This window comes from Crotalus tigris, unplaced genomic scaffold, assembly GCF_016545835.1.
Source record: "Crotalus tigris isolate CLP2741 ecotype Arizona unplaced genomic scaffold, ASM1654583v1 scf7180000018585.330925593:3314079, whole genome shotgun sequence".
Taxonomy (NCBI): Eukaryota; Metazoa; Chordata; class Lepidosauria; order Squamata; family Viperidae; genus Crotalus; species Crotalus tigris.
In genome coordinates this window covers 3,651,143-3,679,142 of record NW_024097088.1, presented here as the reverse complement: position 1 = coordinate 3,679,142, position 28,000 = coordinate 3,651,143, and the positions used below count along the sequence as shown (strand labels likewise).

Here is a 28,000-nt window from a genome sequence, read left to right as displayed (position 1 = left end):
AGAAATCAACCATATCATTGACAATGAGTACTTTATTTTTTAAAAAAGTATGACATGGAGCCCTGTAACTCTCTTACATCAAGGCAGACATCTTTCAAAATACACTAAAAATAGCGCAATATGTAAAATGACTTCGGGCACATTGCTTTCATCTGTGCCTTTTTCTCAGGAACCTGCATAACTTCCAACTGGCCTGATCTGCTTCCAATTCTAGTTAGCTGGGGGGGGGGGATCCAGCTGCTCTTTATAAAGCTGCATGGGAGAATTTCTTCTTCATCACCAGCTTCTGAAGCAGGACAGCGGCTCATTTCTGCATCACCTCTAGTAGACCAAGCAAGTGTTACCACGAGGGTGCAAACACTTGTTTCTCCTCCTTAGGCAAAATGCTGATTTTCCTATTATTGTTAGGGCCAAGGACTGAATCTGATCAGGTAACGAAGCATTGCACAAAAACCCTTATGGACAACTCCACCACATGGACCCAATTCACAATTCCTGCAGAACACACAATTTTTCCATCCATGATGTTGGAAGGATCCCTGGTTTAAAAGAGGACAGGGCTATAATCACGGGGATCTGGTGGGCAGCTATGGGCTTCAACCAACCAATATCTATTCTCATTGGACAGCTATTCCCAATTAATTTCAGGTCCTCTTCAAGTTGGATCTAAGTATGAGAAAGGATGGCTGGCCCAGGAAAGATTCTGAACCAGGCCTTTCCTGACTGCCTGAGATACAGGAAGATAATCCTTAAACAGCTACTCCTGCCAGGATGTGCTGCATTTTTTTGGCAGCGTTACCCCAGAAGAAATTTCATTATCTTCAAAAACAAAGAATACATAGCAGGAAGTCTCACTATTCAAAAGAAATAGAATAAGATCCAGGCAGCAAAAAGTGAGAAGAAGAATTCAAGGATATTTAGGCATATGCTTCTCGCTGCAATTTTGAACTATGCAGACCTCACTTAAAGAAATGATTCTATGTCCTGGTACACAACACCCATATATAGGCAATAGAATTCCATTGGAAATTGCCTCCAGAACAGGAAGACTTGGGAATTTTTTATTGGCTGTTAGTCACCAACTGTGAAATGATGTTTAAATAAGGAGGATTATTGTCACCAGAGTAAAGGTCAAAGTAAGAGCGGGAGAGCCTGATCTACTTTCCATTTCACAATTGTTTTTCAGAATGAACATCTAAGATCCTGCATTGTCTCATCTCAAGGGGGACTAGGAAAAGAAATGAAGGGAATGAGTTAAGAAAAAGAAAGACTCCATTATCTAAATAAATTAATTGGTGAAAGAAGGAAACCATTGGGAGAATGGTAAGGTCACTCTAAGAGGAGAAAGGTGTGTAAAGAGCAGCAGTCTGGAAATGGATCTTGTGGTCAGATAACCTGATGAGAGCCACTTTGGTGGAGTAAGTAACATGCAAACAAAGTAAATAAAATAAATGAGCAGGAAACGGTAGGAAGCAAGACTTCAAAGGTTGGTTTTTTCCTCTTCCTCCAGTGGGCTGATAAAACCCTCGGGAAAAAGCTCCTCCTGCTTGTCTTCCTTCAGTTTGGCTTCCAGAGAAGTGAGGCGCTGCTTGAGCTTCATCTGAGTGGCATCATATTCAGCCAAGAGTCGGGAGAATCGAGTGTTCAGCGTCTCCAGGCTGGTCTCCAATCTGTCCAGCTTCTGGCCCACATCCACCACTTCCATGCTTTCTGCCGCTGCCGCTTCATCCAACAACCCCTCGTTGGTGAGGATCTCTCGGCCACGCTCCTCCAGGAGCCTCTTGGCATCTGGGTACTCGGTCACAGCCTCCATGAGGTCATCTTTGGACAGGCAGAAGAGGTCAGAGTAACCAATGCTCCTAATATTTGCCGTTCGCCTGTTCCCCATTTTGCTTCCTTTGATGTTGAGAATGCTGATTTCTCCAAAACAGCACCCTGCTGTAAGTAAGGCGTACTGAGTAATACCATCATCTGCTACCACAGCCAACTTTCCTTCCTTAATGATATACATTTCTTTACCAATATCTCCTTTCCGGCAAATATAATCACCTGGACTGAAAACCTGAGGGCGAAGCTTGAGCACCAATTCCACCAAAAGTCCAGCCTCGCAGTCCTGGAATATCCGCACTTTCTTCAGTGTCTCAAGGTGGACATTGATAGCTATTTCAGCCCTCAGTTTGTCAGGAAGATTTTTGAGCACTTCCCACTCATCCACAGTTTTCTTGTTGGTCCAAAGGTAGTCAAACCACCTGATCACCTTAGCTTCCATTTCTTTGCTTACTTTGCGGAAATGCATATAGTGCTTGACAGCATCAATCTTGGCCTGGAATTCTGCCCTGGTGGCATTCATGTTGGAGATCATGGACCCCACATTTCCCACAATAGTAGCAAAGATGAGAACTCCAATTAGGAAGTCAAAGATGACAAAGAGGTATTCCTCATCACGCACAGGGGGAGGAGTCTCACCAATGGTAGTCAAGGTTAGTGTGGACCAGTAGAGACAATAGACATACTCCCTTGTCAAATATCCATACTCTGGATCTGAGATATTTGGATAAACCCAGGTGTCTTCTCCAAAGCCAATGGCCTTGGAGATGGCATAGTAAATGCATGCATTCCAGTGGATGATGACCAAAATGTACATCACCAGATTGCAGATCCTAAAGATGTTTGGGTAACTGGTTCTTGTTTCAGTCCGATCAAAGAATTCAAACATGCGAGGAAAATGGAGTAGCCGATTGAAGCGTAACTCAGGCCGATGGATGCCAACCACAAAATATGCCAAGTCAGTAGGCAGAATGGACAGGATATCCAGCTTAAACTGCAAAGTGGCAATGTATTTAGCACGCAGTTTCTTGAAGTCTTTGACGAGTAATCCCTGCTCAAGAAAACCTACCAGGAAAAACACAAAGACCAATTCAAATACGTACTAGGTACACTTCATTCTGTGCTTCTGTTCCTTACAGCCAGGGTCCACAGTCTGCCTGTGATCAGTGAAAGAGCTACTCTGGATCACACATTTTCTATTCTCACAGTAATGAAGGGTGGGGAGACAAGATATTGAAAGCTACAAGTTCCCAAGTTTAATTCAGCAGGCTAGCAGGGCAGAGTCATTTCTATGGTGGCCGCTACTGCCTAGTTTGGTCATTGTTGGTAATAATGCTTGATAACTCTTTCACTGTTTTTTTCCCCCCCAGAACTCCAGGCAAGGAGATCCACTTTCTCGGGATCATTCTCTGCCTGTTGGAGAGACAGACATCTTTCCCTCAGCTACAGAAAGAGCGCAAACCCTTCCCAATCCAGATCCCACCTATTCTACTTCACCTGTGTTCATCCGGATGACAATGTCCACGATGTAAATGGTGTCTGCCAGGTAGTCCAGGAGCAGCCAACAGAGCAAGTACCTTCTCTGGAGCTCATTGAAACAGGCTCTGCAAAGAGACCAGAACTGAGGTGCTGCTCAGGAAGCCCTTGAAAAGCCCATGACAAGCAGAGACCATGGGGCCACCGGGCAGGGCTAGCCAAAGAAAAGACAGGCAAATGCTCGCCATAGGGTGGACCTTCTTCAAGGTGTATTTTGTGTGCCTTCATTAAAAGCTGAAAATAGAGCCAGTTAGTCTAATGGTGAAGGCATCAGGCTAGAAACCAGGAAACTGGGGGTTTTAGTCCCTCCATAGCTGTGACAGCCAGCTGGGTGACTTTGGACCAGTCCCTCTCAGTCCACAACATCAGGTTCTGGCTACAGGCTGGCCAATCAATTTCTGTCATGATCAAATGGATCAATATTCAGTTGATCTGAAAAAAATGCGTCCTGCACTTGAAGGAAAACTGCTAGGAAGGAAAAAAAAAAGTTAAAGGCTGGAAATCAATTTATTAAGAGTGGATCCATAATGGTGGGACTGAGCATTTGGATGTTCTGTGCAGGGAACTGGCTGACCCTCCCTTGCATTGAACCAACAGAGCTTTCTTGATTTTGGGGGGGGAGGGGTGGTCCCCCAGGAGAGGAAAGACAACCAGCACAATTTCCAGGGACAGATTTTGGGCCTTCATGCATCAGAAGATGACAGCTGTCCTCCAGCAAAACATTCCTTCTGATGACTGACATGTCTGAAAGTAGCTCTGTCCCTACATTCTCTTCCTCTGCAGCCAGTGGAAGAGGGACACCATGGCAGGTAAGAAAGGAGACGACCGGAGTGTACCAGCTCAGATCTCCAATGGTGGATGATCACATTTGGGGCAAAATAATGCTTGGGAAAGGGCGTACTTAGGAATCTTTTCTTCCACTCTGCAGTTGCTGGAGCCTGCTTGATTGCTCAGCTGATAGGCCCTGCGGGAGCGAAACACACAGGGGGAAAGGCCCAAACAACCACATACCCCACTCACCTGGCAACCAGCATGCACCAATTGTACAGAACTGGTACTGCAATAACCAGGAGCCAGCGGTAGTACCACTTCCCAGCAGGGTCCATCACAAGGACTTTCCATTTCTTTCTGGAAACACAGTCAAAACCTTCTTTTAAAGGAGCTGAGCTGCACTGGGAGGGCAGGGGTGATGAGAGGAAAAACCCAGTTCCAGTTTAGATGGGGCCCCCAGGGTGGGAGGGCCGAAGCACAGCCACTGCCATACTTCTGTTCAGCATCCACTGCCTTGGCTTCAGTGAAGCACATCCTTGGTTAGCCCAGGGGAAAAAAGAGACAGTGCCAGTCTCTGGCTGAAAGGTCTACCTCCTGGACAGATACTGAGAGGACTCTGGGGCTGATTATGACTCACTGCCCTACCATCTGTCTTCGGTATGTCTAGTTTAATGAAAAGAAGGACCAGGGGTGACATGATAGCAGTGCTCCACTATCTAAGGGGCTGCCACAAAGAAGGGGGGGGGTCAACCTATTCTCCAAAGTATCTGAAGGCAGGACAAGAAGCAATAGATGAAAAACAATCAAGGAGAGAAACAACTTGTAATTAAGAAGAAACTTCCTAACAGTTAAGAACAATTATCCAGTGGAACGACTTGCCTCCAGACGTTGTGGGTGCTCTAACACCGGAGGTTTTCATGAAGAGACTGGACAGCCATTTGTCTGAAATGGCAGAGGGTTTTTTGCTTGAGCAGGGGGTTAGATTGGAAGACCTCCAGGGTGCCTTCCAACTCTGCTATTCTGTATTCTGCTTCTGTGGCATTTCAAGGCCTCCCCGGCTGCCCAGAGAAAGGAGCCCTGAGCATGCCATCCAGAATAAAGTCAGTGCCCTGACAAAACCTGGCAGCCGGCGCCTGCTGGGCGGTGTGTAAGGAGAGGAGTTGGTAGGTGGCAGCTGCTCTGTGAGATGAGGGACTGAGCAGAGCTGGAGATGCTGACTGCTAGGACTGGCCCCAAGAGATATTTTGCCAAATGCCAAAAGGTTAGCTCAAATTTTCCGTTATCCGTATAAGAGGTCCAGGCAACATTCCTCAAGTGCATTCAGTGCAACATAGCCATTCCCTTACCAGGGGGACCAAGGGTGTCCAAGTAGCCATCTTCACTGTAGTAGATGGGCTCCACTCTCTCCTTCTCTTGTGTTCCTCTCATTTTTCTCAGGTGCTCCCCTCCCCTCCATAGAATGCCCAGCAGCTGTTTTCTGGCATTAACAACCGGGCTCCTCTGCTGCCATCCCCGATCCAAGGTCAAGGCAGCCCTCTTTCTTGAGACACCCCTTAGAAAGGAACTCCCTCATTCCCCACTGCCACCCCGGAAGAGAGAGACTTCCCCCTCTCACCAGGGAGTTAGGCAGACTCACTTCTTCTTCCCCTGGCCTGCAAGGCCATCTCCACCTGCTGTTGCCAACTCTGATGCTAAAGCCTTCACATCTGGTCCTCGAAAGCGCTCCAGGAAGGAGTCCGGTCTCTCCTCGTCTTTCATGCCTTTCTTTGCCCATCCTCGGACAGCCATCACCAGCCGAGCTATCCTAGCGAGGGGTGGGGTAGGGGAAGGGAGGAAGGTTGGTTGGTTAATTTCTTGATTTGGAGTTGAAGATGTGGCACAGAAAGCTTCAGAGAAACAAATGGGCCATTGTTTGTTTCTCCTGCCTGGTTAGGACTGGAGAAGGAAAGCAGTAAAGTCCAAACAGAATACTTCCTGACCTTTATAGTCCCCAAAATGTTGTTACTCCTCCTGCTGAAACATCATCACATCCTCATATATTGAACCCAGGAACCATGATTGCATCAGTCTTATTAGGCAAACTACAGAATTACTCTTAAAGTGATTGCAGCCCAAAGTTTCCAACAAAGCCACGTGAAGCCCACCTGGAAAGGGCCCCTTTTTTGGGGTGGTCTGCATCCTCCAAGACAGCCACACGTCGCAGTTCCGAGGAGGCATCATCATCATCAACGGAGGGAAGCCTGTAGAGAGACCAAACAGCAAGTGGTCCTCCTTGGCTTATGAAGCTAAGCAACTGGCCACCATTGCCCACCACACTCAGCAAGACCACTCCTCTCTTTCGGTAACTCACCAAACCCTGAGCTACTGTCTCAGAGGCATCTGACTGGAAAACCTCAAGAGCTTCTGCCTTTCCCGGACCCATCAATGTGGGCCCAGCAGAGAAATGAAGTCTATTTCCCACACAGATTAGTGGGAATCCATAGGGTTGTACCTTACAAACCAAATTTCTGGGACCCAGTGATCTCTTTATTGGCCAAACCAGGTCCTGTTTCTATCAGCCTCACTTTGATGAGGCAAGAGAAGACTTCAGTTCAAGGGGAGGAGAGACCAGGAAAAGATGCAGGCTCTTTCTGATGAAATGCCATATCATGGGTCACAGGAGTTTCCTTGGCATCAGGGCAGCTTCTCCAACCTGAGTTCCCTCTACATAGTAGATCCCCTTTTCCTAACAGTAGAAGACTGTTAGTAAATTCCATCTGAATAACAGAAGCAACATCAAAGCCTTGAACTGCACACTTTTTATATGTGGCTGCAACAAGAAACGTGCACAAAAGGAGCAGGGTTTGCAGCACACCACAGCACTCCATATCCCCCCCCAACACACGCGCAAAATGGACACTGTGCATTCAAATGTGCAAAATGACATTGTCTTAATGTAACCAGATGCCCATCTGGCAAATGGAGGGTCTTGCAGCCTTTCCAAAGCCCTGAGTTACCTGCTATCATGGTTGCTGAGCTTGGTCTGCTCCAGATCACCTTTGCTTTTTACAGAGGCCATTCGCTGGTGGTTGGCACCATTGTTCTTTGCCATCATCCTCCATGTGTGGAAGCCACCAACTTTATTCTGCTCCAGAAAACAGGGAAAATAAAGAAGCCTGGCTGGACATGCAAGAACCTGATAGAGGTTTGCTTCTGGGTTGGGTGCTTCACTATGGCTTTATCCAAAGATGACTTTGTTGTACGTGAGAGGGGGCATATTGTTGGTAATCTGGAGGAACTTGTATCTTAAGCAATTTCCCTGAGATCCACTGAAATATGGCAACTTTGCTTGGCAGAGGAGTGGCTTATCAGCTCAGGCAAGTCCATCTTGCCAAGGCTGCTGTTCGACTTTCCTTTAGCAAAGTCACTGCATTGGGGCTTTCAAAAATGCATTTTCTCATGTTGGATGGAGGATCGTTTGAAACACCTCAGAGTAGGTTGCCTTTCCTCCTGTCAGCCTGGCCACTTTTCTGAGGTGTCTCTATTGAAGTCCTGTCCCCACGTATCTCAAGGGAACCACCAGCCTGCCCTTTTCCTCCTGGCATCGTTTGCTTTCTGCCCAGGACCAGGAGAAGGAATCAGTTCTGGTCCTAGGAAAAGGAGGGTTGTGTGCAAATTTCCACACCCCCAGGAGCCCTGCAGCCAATAGCTGGGAGCTGGCTTAATAAGTTACAGCCCCGTAAATTCAGAGAGCTCTGGCAAGGAAAGATGTAGGAAAAGAATGGTGGATTGGGTGCTAACCATGTGGCAGGTGCAGACCTGAAATTCCCTGTTCCTTCAATTCATCTGCCAAAACCCTACAAACACCCTGTAGTAACACATCTCCACAGATACAATTTACAGGAGTGACAAAAACTAAATCATCTAAATCAGGGGTTCCCAGCCCCCAGTCCATGGACCAGTACTGGGCTGCGGCATGCCAGCAACCAGTCCACACAAACAAGTAAAGCCCCATCCGTGGGATGCAGGCAGCACACAAAACCATGCACCCTCCTGTGTGCGGAAAAACCTCTCTCCACAGAACCGGTCCCTGGTGCCCAAAAGGTTGGGGACCTCTGATCTAAATGGTTACATGTTAATAAACAAATTGGACAATTGCAGTTGGCAAAGCAAAACGCCCCATATTCACATTCAAAAATGTGTTTGAATTTAACTGATGTAGCTGGTGAGAGACTTTCCTCCCATCCTCCTTTCCTTCTCTGCTGCTGCACCCCCCTGGCCTCCCTTTGCTCTAACTCCCGTTTCCCCACGTTGTTGTTCAAGGCTTCTCCCAAAGGCTTTCATCTTTGCTATCAGAACCATGACAACCTCATCAGCATCAAGCTCCTGCCTAACAACAAGTGTGAGAGGCTTCCGTGGCCTGTCCTCAGCAGACTCAGCAGGCCAACATGGGAGGAACCAGCCTGGAGAGGCAGCCCCCAAGCCCCCAACCTTCCAGCTTCACAGGAGGAGCATCACCTGACTCTGCTAGAGGAACAGCTCACTAGCCAAAAGGCACCACTTGTGGTTTGTTGAGGTCAGCTTCCAACTGACCTCAACAAACCAGTTGCAGGAAGCAGCTGCCACAGTCTATTAGGTGGACATTTTGTCCCTAACTTGGGTTGTTTGTTTTGCAATTGCTTTCAGCAAATTTAGCCGTAGTCATAATAAAAGCAAAAGTAGTAGCAGTACTTGTATCTAGAGTGGGAGAGAAAAGAACTATCAATAAAATAATCATGAATCAAAGCAATAATACTCAAGGACTTGACGTATTCTTGCACTGCAGAGCTGAGTCGGGGAGATCCACCCCCCAACTATGAGCAAAAGCCACACCCCTGACTGAACTAGGTCACCTAAAAAAGGGGAAACAGGTACCTCTACTGTATCACCTCACCTCATTGAAGATGGGCTTCCAAGCTCTTCTTTACAGCTTTTCAAAACCTCCCCACCTGAAACTCCGACTGCTTCCCTCTGTTTGGACAAGTAGCTCAGAAGAAGTGCCAAGCGTGGTAGGATATTCAGAAGTTAATTATCTTGGCTTCTTCTCCTTTTTTTTTTTTTTTTTTTAGTAATTACCCTGGCTGATCATCTGCAAGAACACACGGACACTTCTCCCTTCCTGCCCTCTGAATTCAGACGCCTGGGGCGGGGGGGGGGTGAGAGGGAGTCAAAGAAGGGTACACAAGCCAGGCAGCCCCGAGGCTTAGCAGCAAGCAAGCAAACTGGTTAAAAGGAGAAGGCAGCTTAGCTGCACTGATTTTGCTGTGCCAGGGAAAGAGCTGCCTGGCTGTGTTTAACAGACAGTTGCTGTCATTCCGGAGCAGTTTAAAAAGTCAGTTGAAGAAAATGAAAGAGACCGTTGGAACAAGAGGAGAGAAGTGGGATCTCAGAACTATTCCCAGGGCAACTTATTATTGACCGTAGTTCTTTTAATTGACCAGTGCTTTATTTCTAAATTCTCTGACATCCATTATCTCTGCCACACTTGAGACTGGGCAACCAAAGCAGCCTTCCCCCTCCGCTGCCATCCTGCACGTTTGCATACATGTCAGTGTTTGTTCCTGTTCAATGGCAAAGCATTTCCAAAGTGGCCTCAGTTTAGCCTTTCAATAACTGCAAGTGTGAAATAAGAGTTTTCTTTGCCAGAGAAAGAAGCTGCAGGAAGGCTATTGGCCACTATCCTCAGCACCATGTAAGTTTCTTCCCCCAGGCCCCCAAAACCTAACCCTTCCTCCAGCTAAGTAGGCTTAGCCAGCCCTTCCCCTGCTACTCACTAGTCAGGTGCGGCCGTGTCAGAAGCAGGTCACTGCATTGGAGATGGGCAGGCCTGGAGGAGCAGCAGCTGCTGCTTCCAAGTGATCCTGCAGTCTATGCTGAGCACCCTCTCTCTGGGCCTCAGTTGGGCAGCTGACTTGCTGCTTCAAAGGGTTGCCAGGTGTTCCAAAGAACGAGGAGGTCCTTGTAGGCTGGGACGGTGCTCGGTGACCCACTCATGCAGCCTGAGAGAAAAGAAGAGCCAGAGAAAGACCCAGGCGTTGCCTACCCTCTTTTTGTAGGAATTTCACCCCTGCTGCCAATGCTGAACCAAGATGCACTTCAACCCCTCTCCTGCCACTGGCTTGGAAGGACCACCTGCTGCTCAACGGTACCTGCTGCCGAGCCCTTCCTCTGGCTCACTAAGTGTGGGAGCTGAGCCCAAAGGAGCTCGCCTTTTCTACTACTTTCTGCTGCTCAGGGACTCGGCTGCTTGCCAAGGTTACCTCCAGCACCAACACGGATCGCTTTGAGCTAGCAGGTTTGCTGCTTTTTTCTTTAGGGAGCCAGCGGGCAAGAAAGTCAAAACATGTTGGAAACATCAATGGATGTCAATCAAATTTTCTCAGATGCAAACTCAACAGGCCAACTGCGTCTTCATCTCTCCCACCTGTTTGCCTGGCTGCAGGCAGTAAAACAGCCTTCCCACCACCTGACAAACAATCCCCTCTCAAACTGGAGAGATGCCAAGGCTGAACTTGAAACCTTCTGCCTACAAAAGATACTCTCTAAGCAGGGAGCAAATGCAGAATCTGTGCTATTAACCACTGGCAGCACTCACAATCAAATAAGGCCACTGCTTTGCAAAACCATTCTTCTTCCAAATTAGAAATGTGACTTGGGAGTCCTAGGAAGGGAAATTTTGGGAGGAATGTGACTTTCCAGCTTGAAAATCGGAAGATCTGAAAGAAAAATGGCAGCAGGCAAGGCTCCCGAGGCAGCAGCTGGCACACCATCAACCAACATCCTCTGACATATACTCCTTAGTGCACCTAGAATGCAAAACACACTTAGCAAAGACACAACAATTCTTTCCCTGGAGAAGGGGGTGGTAGGAAGTGAGTGGCAGAGGAAAGGGCGGGACAACAACCACAAGGTTTCTCCAGGAAGAATGCAACAAGCAACAACCAGGCACATTCAGATATTCTGGTTTACCGTTCCTTTCTCCCCCTGTGGGATGGCACAAAATTACACTCCACGATTTGTTCAGCTTGCAAAGCAGGTCTCTGCTCTGTCTTGGAAGCAAGGCTGGAAAGGACATCACTTTAATCGCTTGCTGGGTGGGAAGCTAAGGTGCAGCAGTGGGAAGACCACCTCCCAGCCACTCCCCGTAACAACTGGCTGGAAGTGGAGAGAGCTGACAGAGCTGGCAAAACTAGTGCAAGCCCTGCTCCAGGGATCTTGGGCCGATCTTCTTGTCCCGCCTTGACATGCAAGTCCCATCCATGCTGCTACAGCACCCTGTAGAGCTTTCCACAGGAGGGAGCCCCATCTGTGGGTTGGGCAGGAAATTGTGTTACAAGACCCAGGCCTTCAGCCCTCCTAGTGAGGTTGGTATGATTGCTCTTCTGCTATCACAAATGTCTAGCAGCACAAACAAAATGACTGCAGAGGAGGCTGGTGGCAACCAGAGAAGAGTTACGCAATGCTGGAAGCAGCCAAAAGTTGCTAACAGAGCCAGGCCAGATCATTGGCCCTTCCATGATTGCTATCAATGCCATAGAAGTGCAACAGTAAAACAGAAAAAGAAAAAAAGACACAAAGAAGTAGTTTATAATCTTCTTTTACAGCAGTTATAAGAACAATTAGAAATTTTATTCTATGGTTACAACATATCTTCTTTCTATAATATATCCGATTTAATCATCCAGGTTTCCAGTCAGTAAAAACATAGATATTGTTTTTTCTCTGATCAAAAAAGTCAATTTAGTCATCGCAGCAAATTCTGTTATCTTCACCAGCCATTCTTCTGTGATGGACAGTGCTGAATCTTTCCATTTTTGCGCATACAATAATCTTGCTGCAGCTATCATGAACAAAAAGTTCCAAAATTATATACAAATTAAACACTGAAACCATGCTGCAGCCCCACCAGGTAGAGTAGATCCAGAAATCAGCTCCACAGGAAGACGAAAACTATTTTTTATGGAGAGTGGCTATAAGCACAGTCTTCCTCGGCCTTCTTATGTTCCTGTAGCTCAGGGAGATTTCTGTCTGAGCCCCTTCCATGTATTTTCAGTCTGCTATGGAATTCCCAGCCTCGGTAATGCAGTCTGCATATCTCCGTCAAGATGATCTTCACTACTTTCTACTAGCTCCACAAGAACCAACAATGGGGAGAATGTGAAAAAAGGCCAGCAGAGCCATCTAAAAACCAGAATTCCAATGTTATCATGCTCTTAAGTGCACAGCACCTCCCTGCTATCATCTCTGAATGGAGAAGAGTGGAAAAGAGGGCAACCCAATGCCATCTCCTCCACTACCCCACCCCCCACCCCCTAGGAAAGACTATGAAAAGTAGGAGAGAAGACATTTTCTCCCTCTACAACCCAAGAGGGGCCTTACAGGGAATAACAATAGTAATAAAGATAAAACCTGGCAATGGCTTACAACAGGAACGTTAAGAAAAAAAGAAACCAAAGGCTGGAAGGGCAGCCTTTCCTCTCCCTTCCTACCCTTCTGGCCACGAGAGACCAGGAGCACTCAGTGCCCCTCTCCCAACGGCTGGTCGCAAGTCTTACAGCTACATGCATCATCTTCCTTTTGTGGCTGTTGTGGGCAAGTCCTCTCCTGAGCCAGAGCCACATGTTAAAGAGCCAGGCGGAGGCCAACATGGAGTAAACGAACAGCTCCTTCTGGCGCTTAGTCCCATTTTGCTCTTCCAGTGCACAAAGTTGCCCAGAAAGGTCAGACAGCTGCATTTCAAACAGGAGACAGGAAGAGGAGAAATTGACCTGGCCATTGCTGTGCACCTCAAGCCGAGGGAACAAGGCTCTCGCAGCATCTCAGTGCTTCACAAGGGAAAATCCATTTTGGTGGTCCTCTCCCTTATCTGCTCCATCATTGCCCTACTCTCCAGGATGCCAGACTCCTCCAGGGATGTATTGGAGACCAAGTTCACCTCCCAGGGACAAAAGGGAGGAGGTGAAAACACATCATTTGCTGCGTGCAGGAGGGAGAGCAGGCTAGTCCAAACTGAAAAAGCTGGCAGGTGAGGAGCACAACAGGGTCATAAATGGTGAGAGGAACAGGCCAGAGAAAGAGGTCCTGGCAAGTCTGGTCAACCTTGGGGATATGGCTGTACCTCCTGGAAAACATGACCCACTTCTCAGTGCGCAACATGCAGAGTTCCACAGGGTAGTTGGGCATACCTAATTTGGACCCTCCTGGGCCCCCACAGCAGCTGGAATAGTTGGCCCAGGAAGCGCAGCACTTGAAGGACGTTCCTGGAGGAGTAGATCCTGCTCTCCCCAAAGGAAGCCGGGGACCTGGGGCATAGGGGCAGAAGGCCTGACTCCAGCCTGCATGGGGCAAGGAGACAGAGGAAGAGCTGGAAGCTGAGCAAGTGCCTGCTGGTCCAGGGGGAAGACAGGCAGTCCTTCCCACAAGCTCAGCCATGAAGAAAAGAGGCTTTCTCAAAGAAATGGGAGGATTTGCAAAAAAAGAGAAAGATGCCAACACTGGTCCCTTCCTTGCATGCTTTGCCTATCAACATTCCCAGTGAACTGAATGCACTTCAACCAGCTGAGACAGACGGTCTGCTGTGACAACCCAACAGCCCAGGAGCAACGTCAGGTGTCCCTTGGAAGTCCCTGCTCTGGGTTATCCCCCTAGAACCGTGGTGGCGAACCTGTAGCATGCAAAGCCCTCTCTGTGGGCACACACGCACCCCGTCGCCCCAGTCCTAGGCCTTCAGCTGGGTTTTATAAAACCTTTTGGCTTTTGGCCTCCGCAGCTATGTGCAAAAAAAAAAAAAAAGGCTCAATTAATTTCAACTTCTCGAGGGAAAAAAAAAGATCTTGCAAAGTTGGAATTTTTAGAGACCGAGTGCCCAAACAGTAACCCAAAACCCACATGTATCGTCGGGTGCTAGGTGGATGTGGCCCAATGGGTGGGCGTGGCTGCAGTGGTAACGGCAGACTGGGTGGGACTAAAAAGTTCAATCAATCAATTCCAACTTTGCGAGATCTTTTTTTTCCTGTGAGAAGTTGAAATTGATTGAACCTTTTTTGTTTTTGCACACGGCAGTGGAGGCCTAAAGCGAAAACATTTTATAAAACCGAACTGAAGGCCTAGGACTGGGGCAACGGCACACATGCCCACAGAGAGGGCTCTGCGTGCCACCTGTGGCACGCGTGCCATAGGTTTGCCACCACGGGCTTAGAATTAAATATGACACATCTCCACAGGCATCTCCTGCTCGCTTGTGTGCACACACGTAACTCATCACTACAATCTCTATTGAGGCCAAAGGTATCATTTACTTAAAGGACACTGTATCTGAGCTACCTGAACATGCCGTTGGTAGATTTTGCCCACTTTGGCTGCCAAGGGGCAGGAAAACCAGCCCCTGGCATTTGGGGCTGGTTCAACGGGCATGTGGCCCAGTGGCTTCCTTGCTCCGCCCGGTGTGGATTGTCTCATGCAGCCCAAAGACTGGAAAAGAGGACCTCAAGCCAGGAAGCATTACACTTATATGCACATCAAACACTTGGACACTTTTGGGGAGCGGGGGTTCCACATTCTTCTCTTGTTCTCCAAACCCAGCAAGCCGCCTCTATTCTCCCAAGGGTGGAGATGACAAAGCACCCTCTGTTGCTCTTCACCAGAAACCTCTGGATTCAACCCATAGCAAGGACACCAGACGTGGCTAATGTCCTGGAAAACCCCTTCTGTTCCTGTCTCTGCCCCCACCCCCAGCTCTGGGGTTACTGCTGTGCCCCAGAAGGTTGGAAAGAGAGAGACTTCATTTCTAGGGGGGAAGGGAAGGAAGATGATCCCATCAGCCCCACACAAGGAAACCTTCCTAGGGCTCTTGCGAGTGAGTTCTATCAATGCTCACTTCCCCATGGTCTTGGGGGACCCACAGGTCAATTCAACAAATTAACTGCCAGACCTCATACGTCAGATCTAGGGTTGGTTAAGAATTATCCTTCCTTAGGCCAAAAATCTTCTCATAAACCCATCCTCTCTCCAGCTGGAAGGGGAGGGCAAAGAGAAAGAAGGGAAAGGGAAAGGAGCAAAAAGAAATCCCTGTGCAACAGGAAGCCAAGCAGTTTCTCTGCTGTCAGTTCCACTCCTGCCCCCCAGGCTTTGCGCTAACGTGTCCCATGGCTTGAGTTAGAGAAGTCAGTTGTTGCATATGCCACCCAGAGTTGCTTTTTAGGAGACGGGCAGCCATATCAATTCGATGGATGGACGGATGGCTAGACAGACAGACAGACGGTTGGTTGGCTGGTTGGGCACTCTGTGGCGTGGGTTTTGTCCCCTTGCGGTTAGATCCATGCCCCCCTCCAAACGACTGTGGGTGGGGTGACTGGATAGATTTTGGGAGGAAGCCACATCAGTTGCCTTAAAGAAAGCAATTGTGTGCCCCCTAGAGATTCATTGTGGGTCCAACTATCCTGGCAACTTCTACCTTGCCTCCAGCTTCCCTTTCCAGATAATGGGTGGAGAAAATGGAAGAATGGCAGCTATTGAGTGACGTGGAGGAGGCAAGTTACCTAGATTTCTTTCCATCAGATTGCAATCCTGGAGATAGGATGGAAAATGCAAAGAAATCAGGACCTGCATATGAGTGTGATCTGCTCAGCTCTATGGGGGGCAAATAATACTGTGTCTTTGCATATATGACTCTGAAATGCCTATTAGGCAGAGGAAACAAACTGAATTGTTGCCGTTCCTGTGGTGTGCAGAGAGCCCACATATGGGCACAATAAAGGACAGTTTATAAGGCAGCCGGGACAGGCTAGGAGCCTCTTTAGAATAGGGATTTTCAACCTTTTCACCCATGGTACCACTTTTAGGATATGGCAATATCCGAGTACCACCAGTCGCCTAGCAAGGTGTCAAAAACTTGATGACCACTCCCCCCCCAAAAAAGGAAAAAAGTGATGAAGGACAGGTAGTCCTCGACTTACAACAGTTCGCTTAGTGACTGTTCGAAGTTACAATGGCACTGAAAAAAGTGCCCCCCAAGGCACAGCTGAGCAAGACACCTGCCTGCCCACCCCTGTGGCACTCTTCCTCCTGTCCGAGGTTTTCATTGTTGTGAGCATTTCTGTTGAGGATTGGCAGTGGGGATGGGGTGAAGGGGTATTTGGTTTTTATTCCCCCGGTCTGCTGGGTGGTTGCAGCAGGTTTTGGTCGCTTCACATAACCTTGGGACATTGTGACCGTCATAAATATGAATCAGTTGCCAAGCATCTGAATGTAAATCACAAGACCCTGGAGATGCTGCAACATTCCACCTGATTGGCGCTTCTTCTGAGCTCAGCAGAAGCACCAGGATCAGCACCGAGCTCCAGCTGGAGCTCGGTGCTGATCCTGGTGCTTCTGCTGAGCCCTGACAGCCCTGCAGCTCCAGCCACCTCTCACTCAGGCTTGTGCGGTGCTGCCCCGGTTCAGCTCATTCCCCTCCCCTGCTACCACTTTTCTAGGATGGTTGCGTACCACCTGCCAGGTACCAATGTACCACAGGTGATACCCGTACCACTGGTTGAAAAGCCTTGCTTTAGAAGACCAGAAAGAAGAGTTACCAGGCCAGCCCACAATAAACTTAGCCCACGTCGTTATCAGATCCACATTCTTATAGTAATGGTTGTATTATCATTTATACTGCTTTTGCATGTACTGTGTAGCCCATAACTTTGAGAGTTTCAAGGTCTTCTGCATTCACTTGGCAAAAAGCCCAGAGACGCCTGCGGTTGTGTATGCCAAGAAAAGATGTTACATTGCCTTTGTTTTCCTTGGTTCCTTACTTAAGTGAGTATTTTTGCACAATAATCTTTTGATCCTCTCTGCAATGTTTGATATCTTCAATCAGTCTGGTCCCACCACAAGGGCAGGAGCATCGCTCTGCAGCATGTCTGCTCTCTCCAGCCAGTGAGAAAGGTCAGCTGAGGGTTGCTCCCTCAGAGGAGATGCAGGATCCAATCCTCTCTTCCATAGTTTACTTTAGATGACCACATGTGATTACTGGCAGAGGTCATCCAACAGGTAAAACCCCAAATCATCTGGCTCTCTGTTCCAATTCTGGACAGGTTTGCACTTCCTCAAAGGAATGAATTATGCAGGTCCTGGATTCACAAGTATTGCTAGATTTGCAGGTGTAACCAGCCAGGAAAATTTTGTGCATTTCCCAAAGCTGGGCTATGCCAGTCTGCTTTACACAGATCGCAAAAACCCACAACTGTGCAGGCTAACACATGCAAGCTGTTACAGCGTCTAACTGGTTTTGTAAACATTCATTGGCTTCCAATAATCTGTGTGGCTTTAACCTGTAAAGGCTTTCGGCCCTTGAATCTCAGTATCTTCAGGCTGTCTCCTTCATCCCACAAGGGGGTCCTGAAGGTCCCCTCTACTAGAGCGTCTGGGTGAGATGCTTATTTCTCTCCTTCACTTTGGAGCAGCCCCTCCCTAGAGGCGCAAGCCTATTAACAAGGGAGTGTTGATCTGTAATTGCCAGTAATGGGATTGAGGCCACAGGTATCATTTAATAGATTAAAAGCTGAATAGCTTTTGTGCCTTTTATTTTCTAGGAACAGCCAGGACAGTCTGGCATGTGGCAATACATGGAAACTGTGAATACCCTCCACCAACTATCCCCATCCCATAAGATCCCTGCCTTACCTGCCGGCAGAGGCTTTCGAGGGACCTACATCTGGAAAGAGAGGAGGAAGAAGTCGTCGACTGCCACCCTCAGCCGGCTGGGGACCCACACGAGCAGGCTCTCGGTTGGCTTTGTCCAGCTGTGCAGACGACATAGCCCACTCTTCTACCTTCTGTGACGGGAGCGATTGTCCAACACTTTCCCTTGCCGTCCAGCAATTCAAACTCTTGGGGGGAAGGAGAGCGCCTCTTGGGATTTTGCTCCCGCCCCCTGCAAAAGAGATCCTGCAACGCCATTCAGTCACCAGAAGAAAGGCCTCCCCCCCCCAGGTCGCGGCCACGAAGGCTCCGCTGGGGCCCCCACGCTCCAGGCAAGGATTCTCACCAGCCAGTTCAGGCAAAGCCTCCATATTACATAGCTCTTCCCTTTGTACAACCCTGCAAGCATGGCCGCCGGAGGGTCCTGGCACCGGGGGAGACCACCAGTGCCCGAAGAACGGGGCTGAGTCTTGCACGAGCGCACTGACACCCACACCTACCCACAGTGTCTTTCTGCGGCTTGCAGGAAGGTCCATTCACCGGGGCCCTTGAAAGATTTTGCACCAGGCAAGCAATCCTACAAAGAAGCCGCAGGAGGCAGGAAAGATGGAGGAGAAAAATGCCCGGGTACATCCTTTTCTCTTGGGCCCAGCTTTAGGATCCGCCAGCCCCCCTGCAGCCGAGGTCAGCAGCCCCCACCCGCGATTGGCCCGGCATGACCCACCCCCTACTGCGGCCCGCGGAGTGTTTGTGCACTCGGCCAAAGGTGATGAGTCCGAACCAGCTGGCCTGGCCAGCCTGCGATGCCGACCTGGCGCCCAGAGGCTCCGGCTCGCCTCTCGCATGTTGACCCAAAAGGGAGCCGGCAGTGGTTCCCATCTGCAGAGCCTGGTGCTTCCTCCCACCCCAGGAGCTGCGCTGCCCTCCCCCCTCCTCGAGAAGGGCCCTGGGTTGCCTTGCCTGCCGCGTCCAAGGGCTCCTCTCCGGCCCACCTCCCACTCTGCTGGAGCATCTGCCAGGCCGAGGTGCCCGAAAGAAAATTAGTTGCCTCGGCACCGGTGCCTAACCTCAGGAAGAGCTCAGCATATAAACCAACCAATCTAGCCCCAGCAGCCTGATTGCTCCCTTCATGTCCACCTCACGGGAAGGACGTGACAACCTGACTTCCACCAAAAGCTGGAAAAGTGCAACCTCAGCACACATACAAACTTGGCTGCCAACATGTGTCACACAATCCAGCTCATGGAGTTCCAGGCCGCAGAAGGCTAACTCAGACCTAGACATGCAGCAATTGGAGCAGAATATGGCAAGCAGACGTGGCCTTTAAACCTATCCCTGGCGCAAACCATTTCTGCAGGCAAAACCATGCCATTACCAACTCCCACAAAGCCCTTTGCCCATCAGCTCTGGACACAGCCTTTTTCTCAGATGGGGAGAGCTGAAGGGAGAGCTGTTCGGCTGGTATGCAGATCGGAGCCTCAGGAAAGGTCCCCTGAGGCTTCACTAGCAGCATGGAAGATGCCAATCTCTCTCCACTGACAACCCCGAGACCCATCTGCCTGTTCCAGGTTCTCTGGGCCCTGAGAGGGTGGAATGGGGCAACTCATTAAGGCCAACTCGCCATGGCCATCAGTCTCCCTGGGCTCAGGGTGGTTGATACCAGCTTGGTAGGCAGCTCTTTTTCTTAAGAGAGGAATAAAATCTCCCTGCGAGGTAGGCAGTGAAGGCAGAAGGAGAGTGGCTGTACTTACAATGTTAGATGTCTTTTTTTACCTTTTGCCACTGTCCACATCTCAATTCATGGCTGATCATGAGCTGGTTTTGATAGTGCAAGAAACAATCTACTACCCAAGAGAAATGAAGTTTTTTCAATTTAAACAAAAAGTATAAATACAGTAAAGCAGCCTACAGAGTGTCAGAGTGTCACAAGGAGAGAATACCTGACTATGCATTAGCACCATTGAGAAAGAAGTGCGTGAGAGAGTGTGCGTGCTTTGTCCAGGGGAGTGAAAACATCGAGCAGCTGTTCCTTCTGGCAAGGAGACATCTTCAGGGAATTCCAGTGAAAGGAAGGAGGCTGCATGGTGGGGGGAGATATAGGGCACTGAAGGCAGGATGAGCAGGATGCCCCCCTTCCATTCAGCAGGGGAAAGGTCCAAAGAAAGGGGCAAAGGGGAAAGTCAACTGTTGGGGCAGAACATCCAGTGCAGCTGACCTGGGGGCTGGGCCCGAATCCCGCCAGAGGAGGAAGTGCTGTTGCAACAGGAGCAGTTCCCTGCACAGATGCCCATCTAGAATCCCCTTTGGCAGCGTGTGGCTCTGAGGGTTTTACCTCTGGACAGCCTCGGGGAGAGGGAGATGCAGATTGGGCCAGTGGGCTAAGCTTGGAGGGCCAGACAATGCCTTGCTGTGTTTCTGAGGGGGGGGAGGAGGGGCTCAGTCCTTCTCCTCTGACCTTCATGTGCACACAGAAATTACAGGCACAGACACAGACATGCCCCCTTCTAGTGGAACAGGTGTATCAGAAAATGGCATTCGTCAATGTGTTGGCTTTGTGAATGCAACAATTCACTTTGGCTCTGGGCTACTTCTCTTTGGAGAAGGAGGCCTTGTGTCAAGGCTCAATCCACAGACAAAGGCAGCAAGCACAGAGGTAGGCTTTCTTCCCCTCCTTTGGCTGAACAAAGCAGTGCTGGGTAGAAAGAAAAGAAGGACTGACATTTCCCCGGGTCAGATACATACCAAAAAGCCGTATCTGCCCTCCTCATCCCAGGTGGGTAGAGAGTGGCAAAGCCCCCACCCTGCCCGATCCACCATCAGTGCCCAACCGAGCTCTTGCCAAAAGGATGGATCTCAAGGTGCCAAATGCCCCTCTGCAGCAGCCTCTCCTTGCAGCGGTGGGGCTCAGCCTCCTTCCTGGGGAGCCACCCAAGCAGCGGCTCAACTGTCTTCCTGCAAAGGGCCAATGGGGCACAGTTCAGCTGGGCTTTCCACCCCATCCCTGGAACCAGAACCGCTTCAGTTGGTCCTGCAGCAGCCCAGCGGGAGGAGTGAAGGGGGTGAATGGTACCGGCTACCCATGGAGCACTTGATGAGGGTGGAGGATAAGGCTTTTCTGTGACAGCATCCTCTGGCTGAGAAGCTCTGGGGCCACTACTTCCCAAGAGCATGAGGTGGGTCCATAATCTCCTCATATTTGGGGGGTGGGTCGCTGTAGGACACGTTGGGCTCCTCTGCGCTGCTGCCGTCAGGCTGCCCCGTCACTTCTTCGTAGGAGGGGGGAGGAGTGGCACTACACAGTCTAGACAGGGGGGGAGCCACGTGGTCAGGCTCAACAAGCGTCCTGGCCAGCTGACCGGGCAACCCCTGCCCCCACTCACCATCGGCAGCCCCTCGGCTGCTTGGGTCCCGCTGGTAGTGGGCTTCGCTCTGGCTGGGAGGAGCCTCACGGTGCACCCTCACCCTGGGCAAGCTGCGAGCCGCTCGGCTGGCCAGGCCCCTATTTTGGGGGTAGGAGGGCCGGTGGTGCGTGACTTTTTGTAGCTGGCAGCGCCAGATGATGAAGAGACCAATAACAATGAGCAATGCCACGCCTAGCAGGGGCACCACGACGTACATGGCATCGGAGCGGTCTGTTCCGTTGGAGGCATCTTTGACAGAGTAGGCATAACCCTTCCAGAACTCCATCTGCCAAGAATGGGAGACACCAGTCAGCAACCATCTACCCTCCCCCTCATAGTCCCCCTGAAAGGGATTAGCTCAAGAGTGCCTAAGGATTTGGACCATGTGTCACGAGCCAAGCAACAGAGAGAGGGGGGGGAGGGAAGGAGGGGGAGAGAGAGAGAGAGAGAGAGAGAGACAGACAGAGATTCATATGCAATCACGCAGTCCCATCACTAGGAGGCAGTACAAATGGTTCCTGATGCTTGGAGAAATCACCAAAACAAGACTACCCAATGTATTTATTCCTCTGACTTTTTCTTTAGGTTTTAGCTGGTGCATAGCTTGTTTTCCAACCCAACTATCAGCCCATTTTGCTTTCCTCCTGCAAAATTCATCCTCTTGCCCACCTGTCCACTCCTCACTCTTTTTACACCAAGGAGCCAAGGGCTCTTATATCTTATTTCTTGAGCAGTGAATAATAAGCCTTTTCAGACACTTGGAACAAAGAGAATGAATGTTATATTGAGCACTTGAAATTAACATGCTGTTTCCCTCTGTAGTAGCTGAAGCCCTCATCCAGATGGATTCTTATCCACATCTTGGGAGCAAAGTGGGGAAACTTGGTGCAAGGGAGTACGTGGGTGAAAGACAAGGGATACCCCTGCTGTTCCCTCCCAGACCCACCTACCGTCTTCTCCTTGTTCTCAAAGACCTCCTTGACTTCCTCATAGCTACAGACCTCCTCCACACACTCGCGCTCAATGGTGCCCTGGCGAAATTCTTCCAGAAAGCCATTGGCCCGTGGAAAGCGCTTCAGGATGGAATGGGCTTTTGGGGCTGTGAGGAAGGCTGGAAGACAGGCACCAACAGGGCCACCTTAACAAGCCAGGAATTGATCGAAATGTCTGCCAGCATCTGTGGCTCTCTGCATCTCTGCCAGTTCCCGTTCTTCTTCTGTGGTGGAGGCCTTGCTGCTTCTTTGCAGAGCAAGATCATCATCTCCCCTCCCACCTAAATTTCCAGTGGCAGAAGAAGGAGATATTACTTATTCTCTTAACCTGTGATGGGTAGGATTGGGCTCGTGTGGGCTGGTAACCCAATGCACTTGGTCATGTCATCAACCACCTTGATGCAAAGAGGGAAAACACTACCTTAAACCTGGAACAGCTAAACCCCCATCAGCCTCAGTGGTGGGCTGTGACATTTGGAAAGGCTACCTAGCCTCTCCTTAGAGAAGACAAACCGTGGGCGAGGGTGAATAGGCCCCTCCTGCAAAGGTAACCTCAGATTAAGACAGTTTCAGCATTGGCCAAAACACCCCCAAGACACTCCTCCCCCTTGGGACAGTCTAAGAGCAGCCCTCCTCTCCTTTCTCTCCTTGCATTTTAAAGCTAATTCAAGAATGTAGAAGAAACCCAGCCAGCCCCGTGTGGCGTAGGGGAGGGCTTTGAGCCCCTTCTCTCCAGGATGGGTGGAAAACATGCTTCCCTCCAGCAAAAAATTCACCTACTTGCCATGTTAGGTCTTCACTCTATCAGTTACGGGTCTCAGCCAACTGTTAGGAAGAGAGCAAACCAGTTAAAAAACCTCCCATTAATTCTCAGGTTCCTCTTCCCTTCCACCATCCTCGAAGATGTTTGAGACCCCGTTGCCCAGGCCAATCCCGAAGCTGCCCTTCTTCCTCCAGACAATACCAGCACAGACAATAATGAAAAAAACATCTCCAGAAACTGAGGATCCGTGTTGGCAGCATATGTGCCAGGAACACGGACAGATTTGCTGGGAGGAAGGAGGGGCCCCTGAAGGCAGGTCTCTGCATACGTGAAGTTCTACATCAGATGATGGAAAAGAAGCGGCAATCCCTCCCCCCCAACATTGCACAATGCAGGGCTTTTGCGCAAGGAGGGGAGTGGCAATCCCACAGTCCAAATAGGATCTGCCTTTCAGTTACTAGACCTCGCAACTGGTGAGCCAAACGCTCCCCTCCAACCTCTCAGGCACACACACACACACCCCGCCGCAGTTTGGCTCGTAGGTGCCAGCGCTGAGCGAGGAGTAAGAGTTTTGCCGAGGCAGAAGAAACGGGGATGGCAGCGGGGGTCTGGTCCCCAACTCTTCAGTGGGAGCGAGCACCAGGCGAGCCGGCCACAGCAACCGTGCCACACACACGCCTCCCGCATTTCCCAAAGGGAGAGCCCTTCCTCGAGCGCACGAAGGCCGTGAGGACTTCGATCCCTTACCTCTGCCGTCGGGGAAGAGGTTGCCATAGCAACAGCGAGGAGACGTACGGGATGCAGCGAGAACAGGATGCTGCTGACGTCATGCGCGCCGCCTCCAGGCATCGTGGGCACCGACGGGTAACGGGCCTGCCGGAGCGCGCCCCTCACCCGGCTCGCCGGGAAAATAGAAAGGCCTTCGGGAGAACGGAGCCAGCCTCGCCGCCTGTGCTCGGGGCGAGAGACGCAAAGCCGAGGCAGCCACTCTGCCCCGCCCTCCGTTAAACTCTCCGAGACGACCACCATCCGAAACCTCGGCTTGCTCACTGGCTTTTCGCGGCGAGAAGCCCTCCAGAAGCTCGGCGGGTCAGCCGGCAACCGCGGCCAGTCGGAGGCGCCAAGGGGCGGGACTGGCCGCGCGCCCAGCCAGCCGCGCCCTGGAGGCGGAGCTCGCACGCACCCCCTGGCCCCTCGCTGCATTATCTAATCGTAGGTCCAGCGAGCTGGAGGCGGGCCGCCCGCCCATCCGTGCTCCAAACGGAAAAGCCAATGGGTGGGCTAACGGATACCTTTCCTTCTCGCTTGGGCTTCTGGGAAGCGTGGTCCAGGGGCGGCCGGAGCCTCTCCTGTGGGCGACGCGAGGCTGAACGCGCGCGCGCCCTCCCTAGTCCCCGGGGCATTTCCCTCTTTCTGGGCCAGGGTCTTCTCGTCGCGGGCCTCTCTCAAGACGCTACTGAGAAGGGGAGGCGAGGCCCCGTTCCGTAGATAGTCTCCCCCAAACGCTTCCTTGGCGGCTCCCGGCGGCTGCCCTCCCCCCCGTGGCCCATCCAGCTGTTTCGCTGCGCCTCCAATCAGTAAAAGAGGCGCCTCCAGGCCACGCCAGGGAGAAGGAAGGAGGAGGCCTTCCAGTTGAAGCAGCTGCTCGTGCCTCTTGGCGGGGGGGGGGGCGAGTTGCCCGGGAGGAGCGGTTCTCCCCCACCTGCTCCCCCAGGGCTTGGGAAGTCCTGCTTGGACTAGGTGGTAGGCTGGGCGGCCCGGCGGCCCCTTGGAGCTCGTGCCAGCCAGGACCGAACCACCCTCTTTCGAACGCTCCAGCTGGGCAAAGGCTGCCTGAGGCCAGGGAAAGGGATGCTGTCTTCCGGCCTTGGCCCGATTGGGACGATCCCCCTGGGAGCCTTATGAGAGTTGAGGGATCCATCTTGACGCCCCCAAGCAGAACCTTCCGGACGCGCCTGGAGCCTGTTGGCTTCGCTTATTATTGTAGGGCAGCGCCACCGCCACATTCACGGGGAGATGAGTTGGATGGCAGCCTGCCCCTGCCCACCTGGAAGCCTGGTCAAGCAGTGGAAGAAGAGCCCGCAGGTGGCTCTGCTGAAACTTAGGCTGTCAGCAGCTTCTTTTCTCCTTCCTCGAGTCCTAGCTCCCTGGCAGCGCTGGTTTACGGGCCGGCTGACCAACAGCCTACCACCCTCGCGCAGGCAAGCCAGGCTAAAACTGGGCTCCCAAAGGACCTGTGGGAGCAATCCAGGAGTGCATCGGCTGAGAGCCCAGCTCTCGCGTGATTCATCGTCTCGAAGCCTTGGCCTTTGTTTCCAGCATCATGGTTATATTGTCCTGAATTACTACTTTCCTGTGTATCACGGAAGTTAAAAGAAGCGTCCAGGCAGGGCAGCTGCTTATCACCGTCCTGAGATGCTAAGACCTTGTTTTAGTTGCCTTCCAAGACTGGGGGAGGGGGCGGCGGTAGGGGGAAAGAGGGGGATCTTGGTGCTGTTGGAGTCTGTTTGTTTTCTTGCAGGCGTTTCATTACCAAACTAGGTAACATCATTACGCACTGATGTTATTCCCCAGTTGTGTCATGAACATCTGCAAGAAAACAACCAAGCTCAGAGAGCACCAAGGACCCCACAGTTCAACTCTGAGCTACAAATATTGCCTTCTGTCTGTACTGTGGGAAGCTGGGAGGGCAGCAGAAAACACTGCTGTCCCCCCACTACCCCCCCCCAACCCCTTGGCTCTTTTGCACCAAAACTAAGAGAATAAATCTGGGCATTTGTGGGGAAACTTACACACATACACACCAACCCTGCTGCCAATCAGTGCATGCAGAGCTGCAGTGGGAGAGAGAGTAGCATAGAAGCCAAATCCCATTTCCTCCACCAGATTGGGCAATTGACAAGGAAAAGCCTTCCTTCTGCTAGGATAAGCAGGGGACAAGGGATGTGTTGAGCCTGCAAAGCCCCCTCCCATCCTCTCACTCTTCCAACCAAAACTCTGGTCTGGCTGTCCTGAAGCAGTTGAACAGGCCTTGCCAGGAGAGGGATGGTCTGTTAGGCTGAACGGAAGAGACAAAATGCCTCAGGACCAGGGGCTGTGGGTGCTGGTTCCCCCCTCCCTCTCCCCCTCCCCTTGCAGGTGGGAGCAAGTAAAAGAGCAGCTCCACACTTCTCTTTTGCAAGGGATTTTTAAAAATCAGGGTAAACTTTATTTTTCTATATGTGTTAAAAATACCTAGCAAAGCTTTATTTTATTTATTTTCAAATTTAAGCACCACCCATCTCTTCAGATGAGTATATGCTCTTCTGTATATCATGCAACCCATAGACAGGCTGAGGGTCACCTTCTCATTGAAATGGGACCACAACCATTACGGGCTTCTTCCTCTGAGAAATGAGCAGTCGCTTCTCATCAAGGAGCCTCTCAGAATTTTTGTTAAACTAGTGAAAACAGATGTTCCTCCCTTTGCCCTAATGATCACTGATAGCTCTTTCTTTTACGTTTTAGGACGTAATTTCTACAGATAAGGGGATGGACAAAGGGCACTTGGCATTTTTTTCAGAAGCTAATAATTAATCCAGGATGGTTTCCTTTCAAGCTCCCGGTCTTCTAGACAACATTTGCTCCAACCTGCACTTGAGCAGAAGGGTGCAGAGAGCAAGAAGACACCAACACGCAATCGCTGAGGAGAGCAAGAATGGTCTCGGTCAGACTCCAGTTGGCAGGCTACATTTTGGGGCTGCTGGGCTTGCTGGGCACCCTGATTGCCACTCTGCTGCCCAGCTGGCGGATCAGCTCCTACATTGGCTCCAGCATTGTCACAGCGGTTGGCTTTTCAAAAGGACTCTGGATGGAGTGCGCAACCTACAGCACAGGCATCATGCAATGTGATATCTACAACTCTCTGCTCAGCCTGCCCACTGACCTCCAGGTGGCCCAAGCTATGATGGCCACCTCTGTTGCTGTAGGTTCGCTGGCTGCCATTCTCTCTGTGGCGGGGATGAGATGCACCATCTTCTCTCAGAGCTCCCCAGCAAAGGACAAAGTGGCAGTTCTGGGAGGAATCACTTTTGCCCTGGGGGCACTGCTCAGCTTCATCCCTCTTGTGTGGAATTTCCATGTGATCCTCCAGGACTTCTACAACCCTCTTGTACCAGACAGCATGAAATATGAGATTGGGGAAGCCTTGTATTTGGGCGTCCTATCTTCCTTGATCTCCTTCATTGGCGGCACCATCCTCTGTGCCTCCTGCCCACCTCGTGACTCGCAAGCAACCTGCTACAGTCCTCATCATTCTCGGGCCATGGCGGACAGGAGCTCCCTGCCAGCTATCACATCTCCAAAGGCCAGCGCATATAGCCAGACTGGCTATGTGTAGCAGTGGCTGGCCACCCATGAAAACTGGCTCACTGGATGCACTGAGTAGGTAAGCAGAGAGACAAATAGGCTTATTCTTCCCACAACCCTCCTTTCATCCTCAGCACTCCAGCCCTCTCTCTTCCCGATGCAACTTGGCACTGCCGAAGGTGTTGTATTGCTTGTCAACAGTCTGGTGACTGCAGTGTCTTTGAGACCAGTGGGGCTGTGTTTCCTCTGAAGACCTTCCTGCTAGACCAAGCAAAGTGCCCAATGACTGCATGGCACAGGAGGAATCAATTTGGAGGAGTCACAGATGCCCACCAGGCCTCTATTAAGCACCTCTCAAATCCTGCCGTCATCCCATCTCCCATTCCATAGGATTCAGCCCGAGTGGGAAACAGGACTAGGAGGACATAGCTCAGTGCTGTGGGGAAACAGTCACCATTTCTGGGAGAGACCTGCAAGTCCTTGGTAAGGGAATAAAAAAAAAAAAAAACCACCCCAATCTGCCGGAGCCCATAACAAGAGGGTTGATGGCAGAACAGACCAAGGATGCCTGGGGATGTCCTAGGGCAACTGAAGCATCCTCTGAGAGAAGTCAAGACCCACATCCCTTGCCCTGTCTTCTACAGATTTCCAAAAGGATGACA

At 50.7% G+C, this 28,000-nt stretch overlaps 3 protein-coding genes across 8 annotated transcripts; 1 reads left to right on the top strand and 2 right to left on the bottom strand.

The window, feature by feature from the left end:
• Nucleotides 1–14: 14 nt before the first annotated feature.
• Nucleotides 15–10,321, bottom strand: CNGA2 (cyclic nucleotide gated channel subunit alpha 2). Of its 4 annotated transcripts, none has more exons than XM_039354964.1 (7): nucleotides 10,196–10,321; nucleotides 7,131–7,258; nucleotides 6,279–6,374; nucleotides 5,771–5,938; nucleotides 4,384–4,491; nucleotides 3,325–3,431; nucleotides 15–2,892 (listed from the first exon to the last, which is right to left on the bottom strand). In XM_039354964.1, exons 2-7 carry the CDS (start codon nucleotides 7,226–7,228, stop codon nucleotides 1,481–1,483), a joined length of 1,989 nt encoding a protein of 662 aa, XP_039210898.1. In that variant the 5' UTR covers nucleotides 7,229–7,258; nucleotides 10,196–10,321; the 3' UTR covers nucleotides 15–1,480. The 4 variants fall into 4 exon arrangements, with proteins under 4 accessions (XP_039210898.1, XP_039210897.1, XP_039210899.1 ...); XM_039354963.1 differs by lacking the exon at nucleotides 10,196–10,321 and adding an exon at nucleotides 9,927–10,065; XM_039354965.1 differs by lacking the exon at nucleotides 10,196–10,321 and adding an exon at nucleotides 9,047–9,247.
• On the bottom strand, nucleotides 9,927–24,214 carry PRRG3 (proline rich and Gla domain 3). 3 transcript variants are annotated; one of them, XM_039354976.1, is made up of 6 exons: nucleotides 23,739–23,878; nucleotides 23,009–23,053; nucleotides 22,187–22,347; nucleotides 17,818–21,522; nucleotides 10,748–13,487; nucleotides 9,927–10,151 (listed from the first exon to the last, which is right to left on the bottom strand). In XM_039354976.1, the coding sequence occupies exons 2-4, from the start codon at nucleotides 23,013–23,015 to the stop codon at nucleotides 20,989–20,991; spliced, it is 702 nt and encodes a 233-aa protein (XP_039210910.1). In that variant the 5' UTR covers nucleotides 23,016–23,053; nucleotides 23,739–23,878; the 3' UTR covers nucleotides 9,927–10,151; nucleotides 10,748–13,487; nucleotides 17,818–20,988. The 3 variants fall into 3 exon arrangements, with proteins under 3 accessions (XP_039210910.1, XP_039210911.1, XP_039210909.1); XM_039354977.1 differs by lacking the exon at nucleotides 23,739–23,878 and adding an exon at nucleotides 23,510–23,699; XM_039354975.1 differs by lacking the exons at nucleotides 9,927–10,151; nucleotides 10,748–13,487; nucleotides 22,187–22,347; nucleotides 23,009–23,053 and having other exon boundaries at nucleotides 17,701–21,522; nucleotides 23,739–24,214.
• Nucleotides 24,171–27,878, top strand: CLDN2 (claudin 2). Its single transcript, XM_039354984.1, has 2 exons — nucleotides 24,171–24,267; nucleotides 26,499–27,878. The coding sequence occupies exon 2, from the start codon at nucleotides 26,689–26,691 to the stop codon at nucleotides 27,367–27,369; it is 681 nt and encodes a 226-aa protein (XP_039210918.1). The 5' UTR covers nucleotides 24,171–24,267; nucleotides 26,499–26,688; the 3' UTR covers nucleotides 27,370–27,878.
• Nucleotides 27,879–28,000: the final 122 nt, after the last annotated feature.

What these genes read in the sequence shown, in the direction of transcription:
- CNGA2 (XM_039354964.1), bottom strand. Translation starts at nt 7,228, where the DNA reads ATGATGGCAAAGAACAATGGTGCCAACCACCAGCGAATGGCCTCTGTA. An exon ending in AAAAAAGGGGCCCTTTCCAG is followed by an intron (nt 5,939 to 6,278) that starts GTGGGCTTCACG and finishes ACCCCTCGCTAG; the next exon opens with GATAGCTCGGCTGGTGATGG. An exon ending in TGGTGCATGCTGGTTGCCAG is followed by an intron (nt 3,432 to 4,383) that starts GTGAGTGGGGTA and finishes GTCTCTTTGCAG; the next exon opens with AGCCTGTTTCAATGAGCTCC.
- PRRG3 (XM_039354975.1), bottom strand. Translation starts at nt 24,194, where the DNA reads ATGCAGCGAGGGGCCAGGGGGTGCGTGCGAGCTCCGCCTCCAGGGCGC. An exon ending in CCTCTTCCCCGACGGCAGAG is followed by an intron (nt 21,523 to 23,738) that starts GTAAGGGATCGA and finishes CATTCTTGGCAG; the next exon opens with ATGGAGTTCTGGAAGGGTTA.
- CLDN2 (XM_039354984.1), top strand. Translation starts at nt 26,689, where the DNA reads ATGGTCTCGGTCAGACTCCAGTTGGCAGGCTACATTTTGGGGCTGCTG.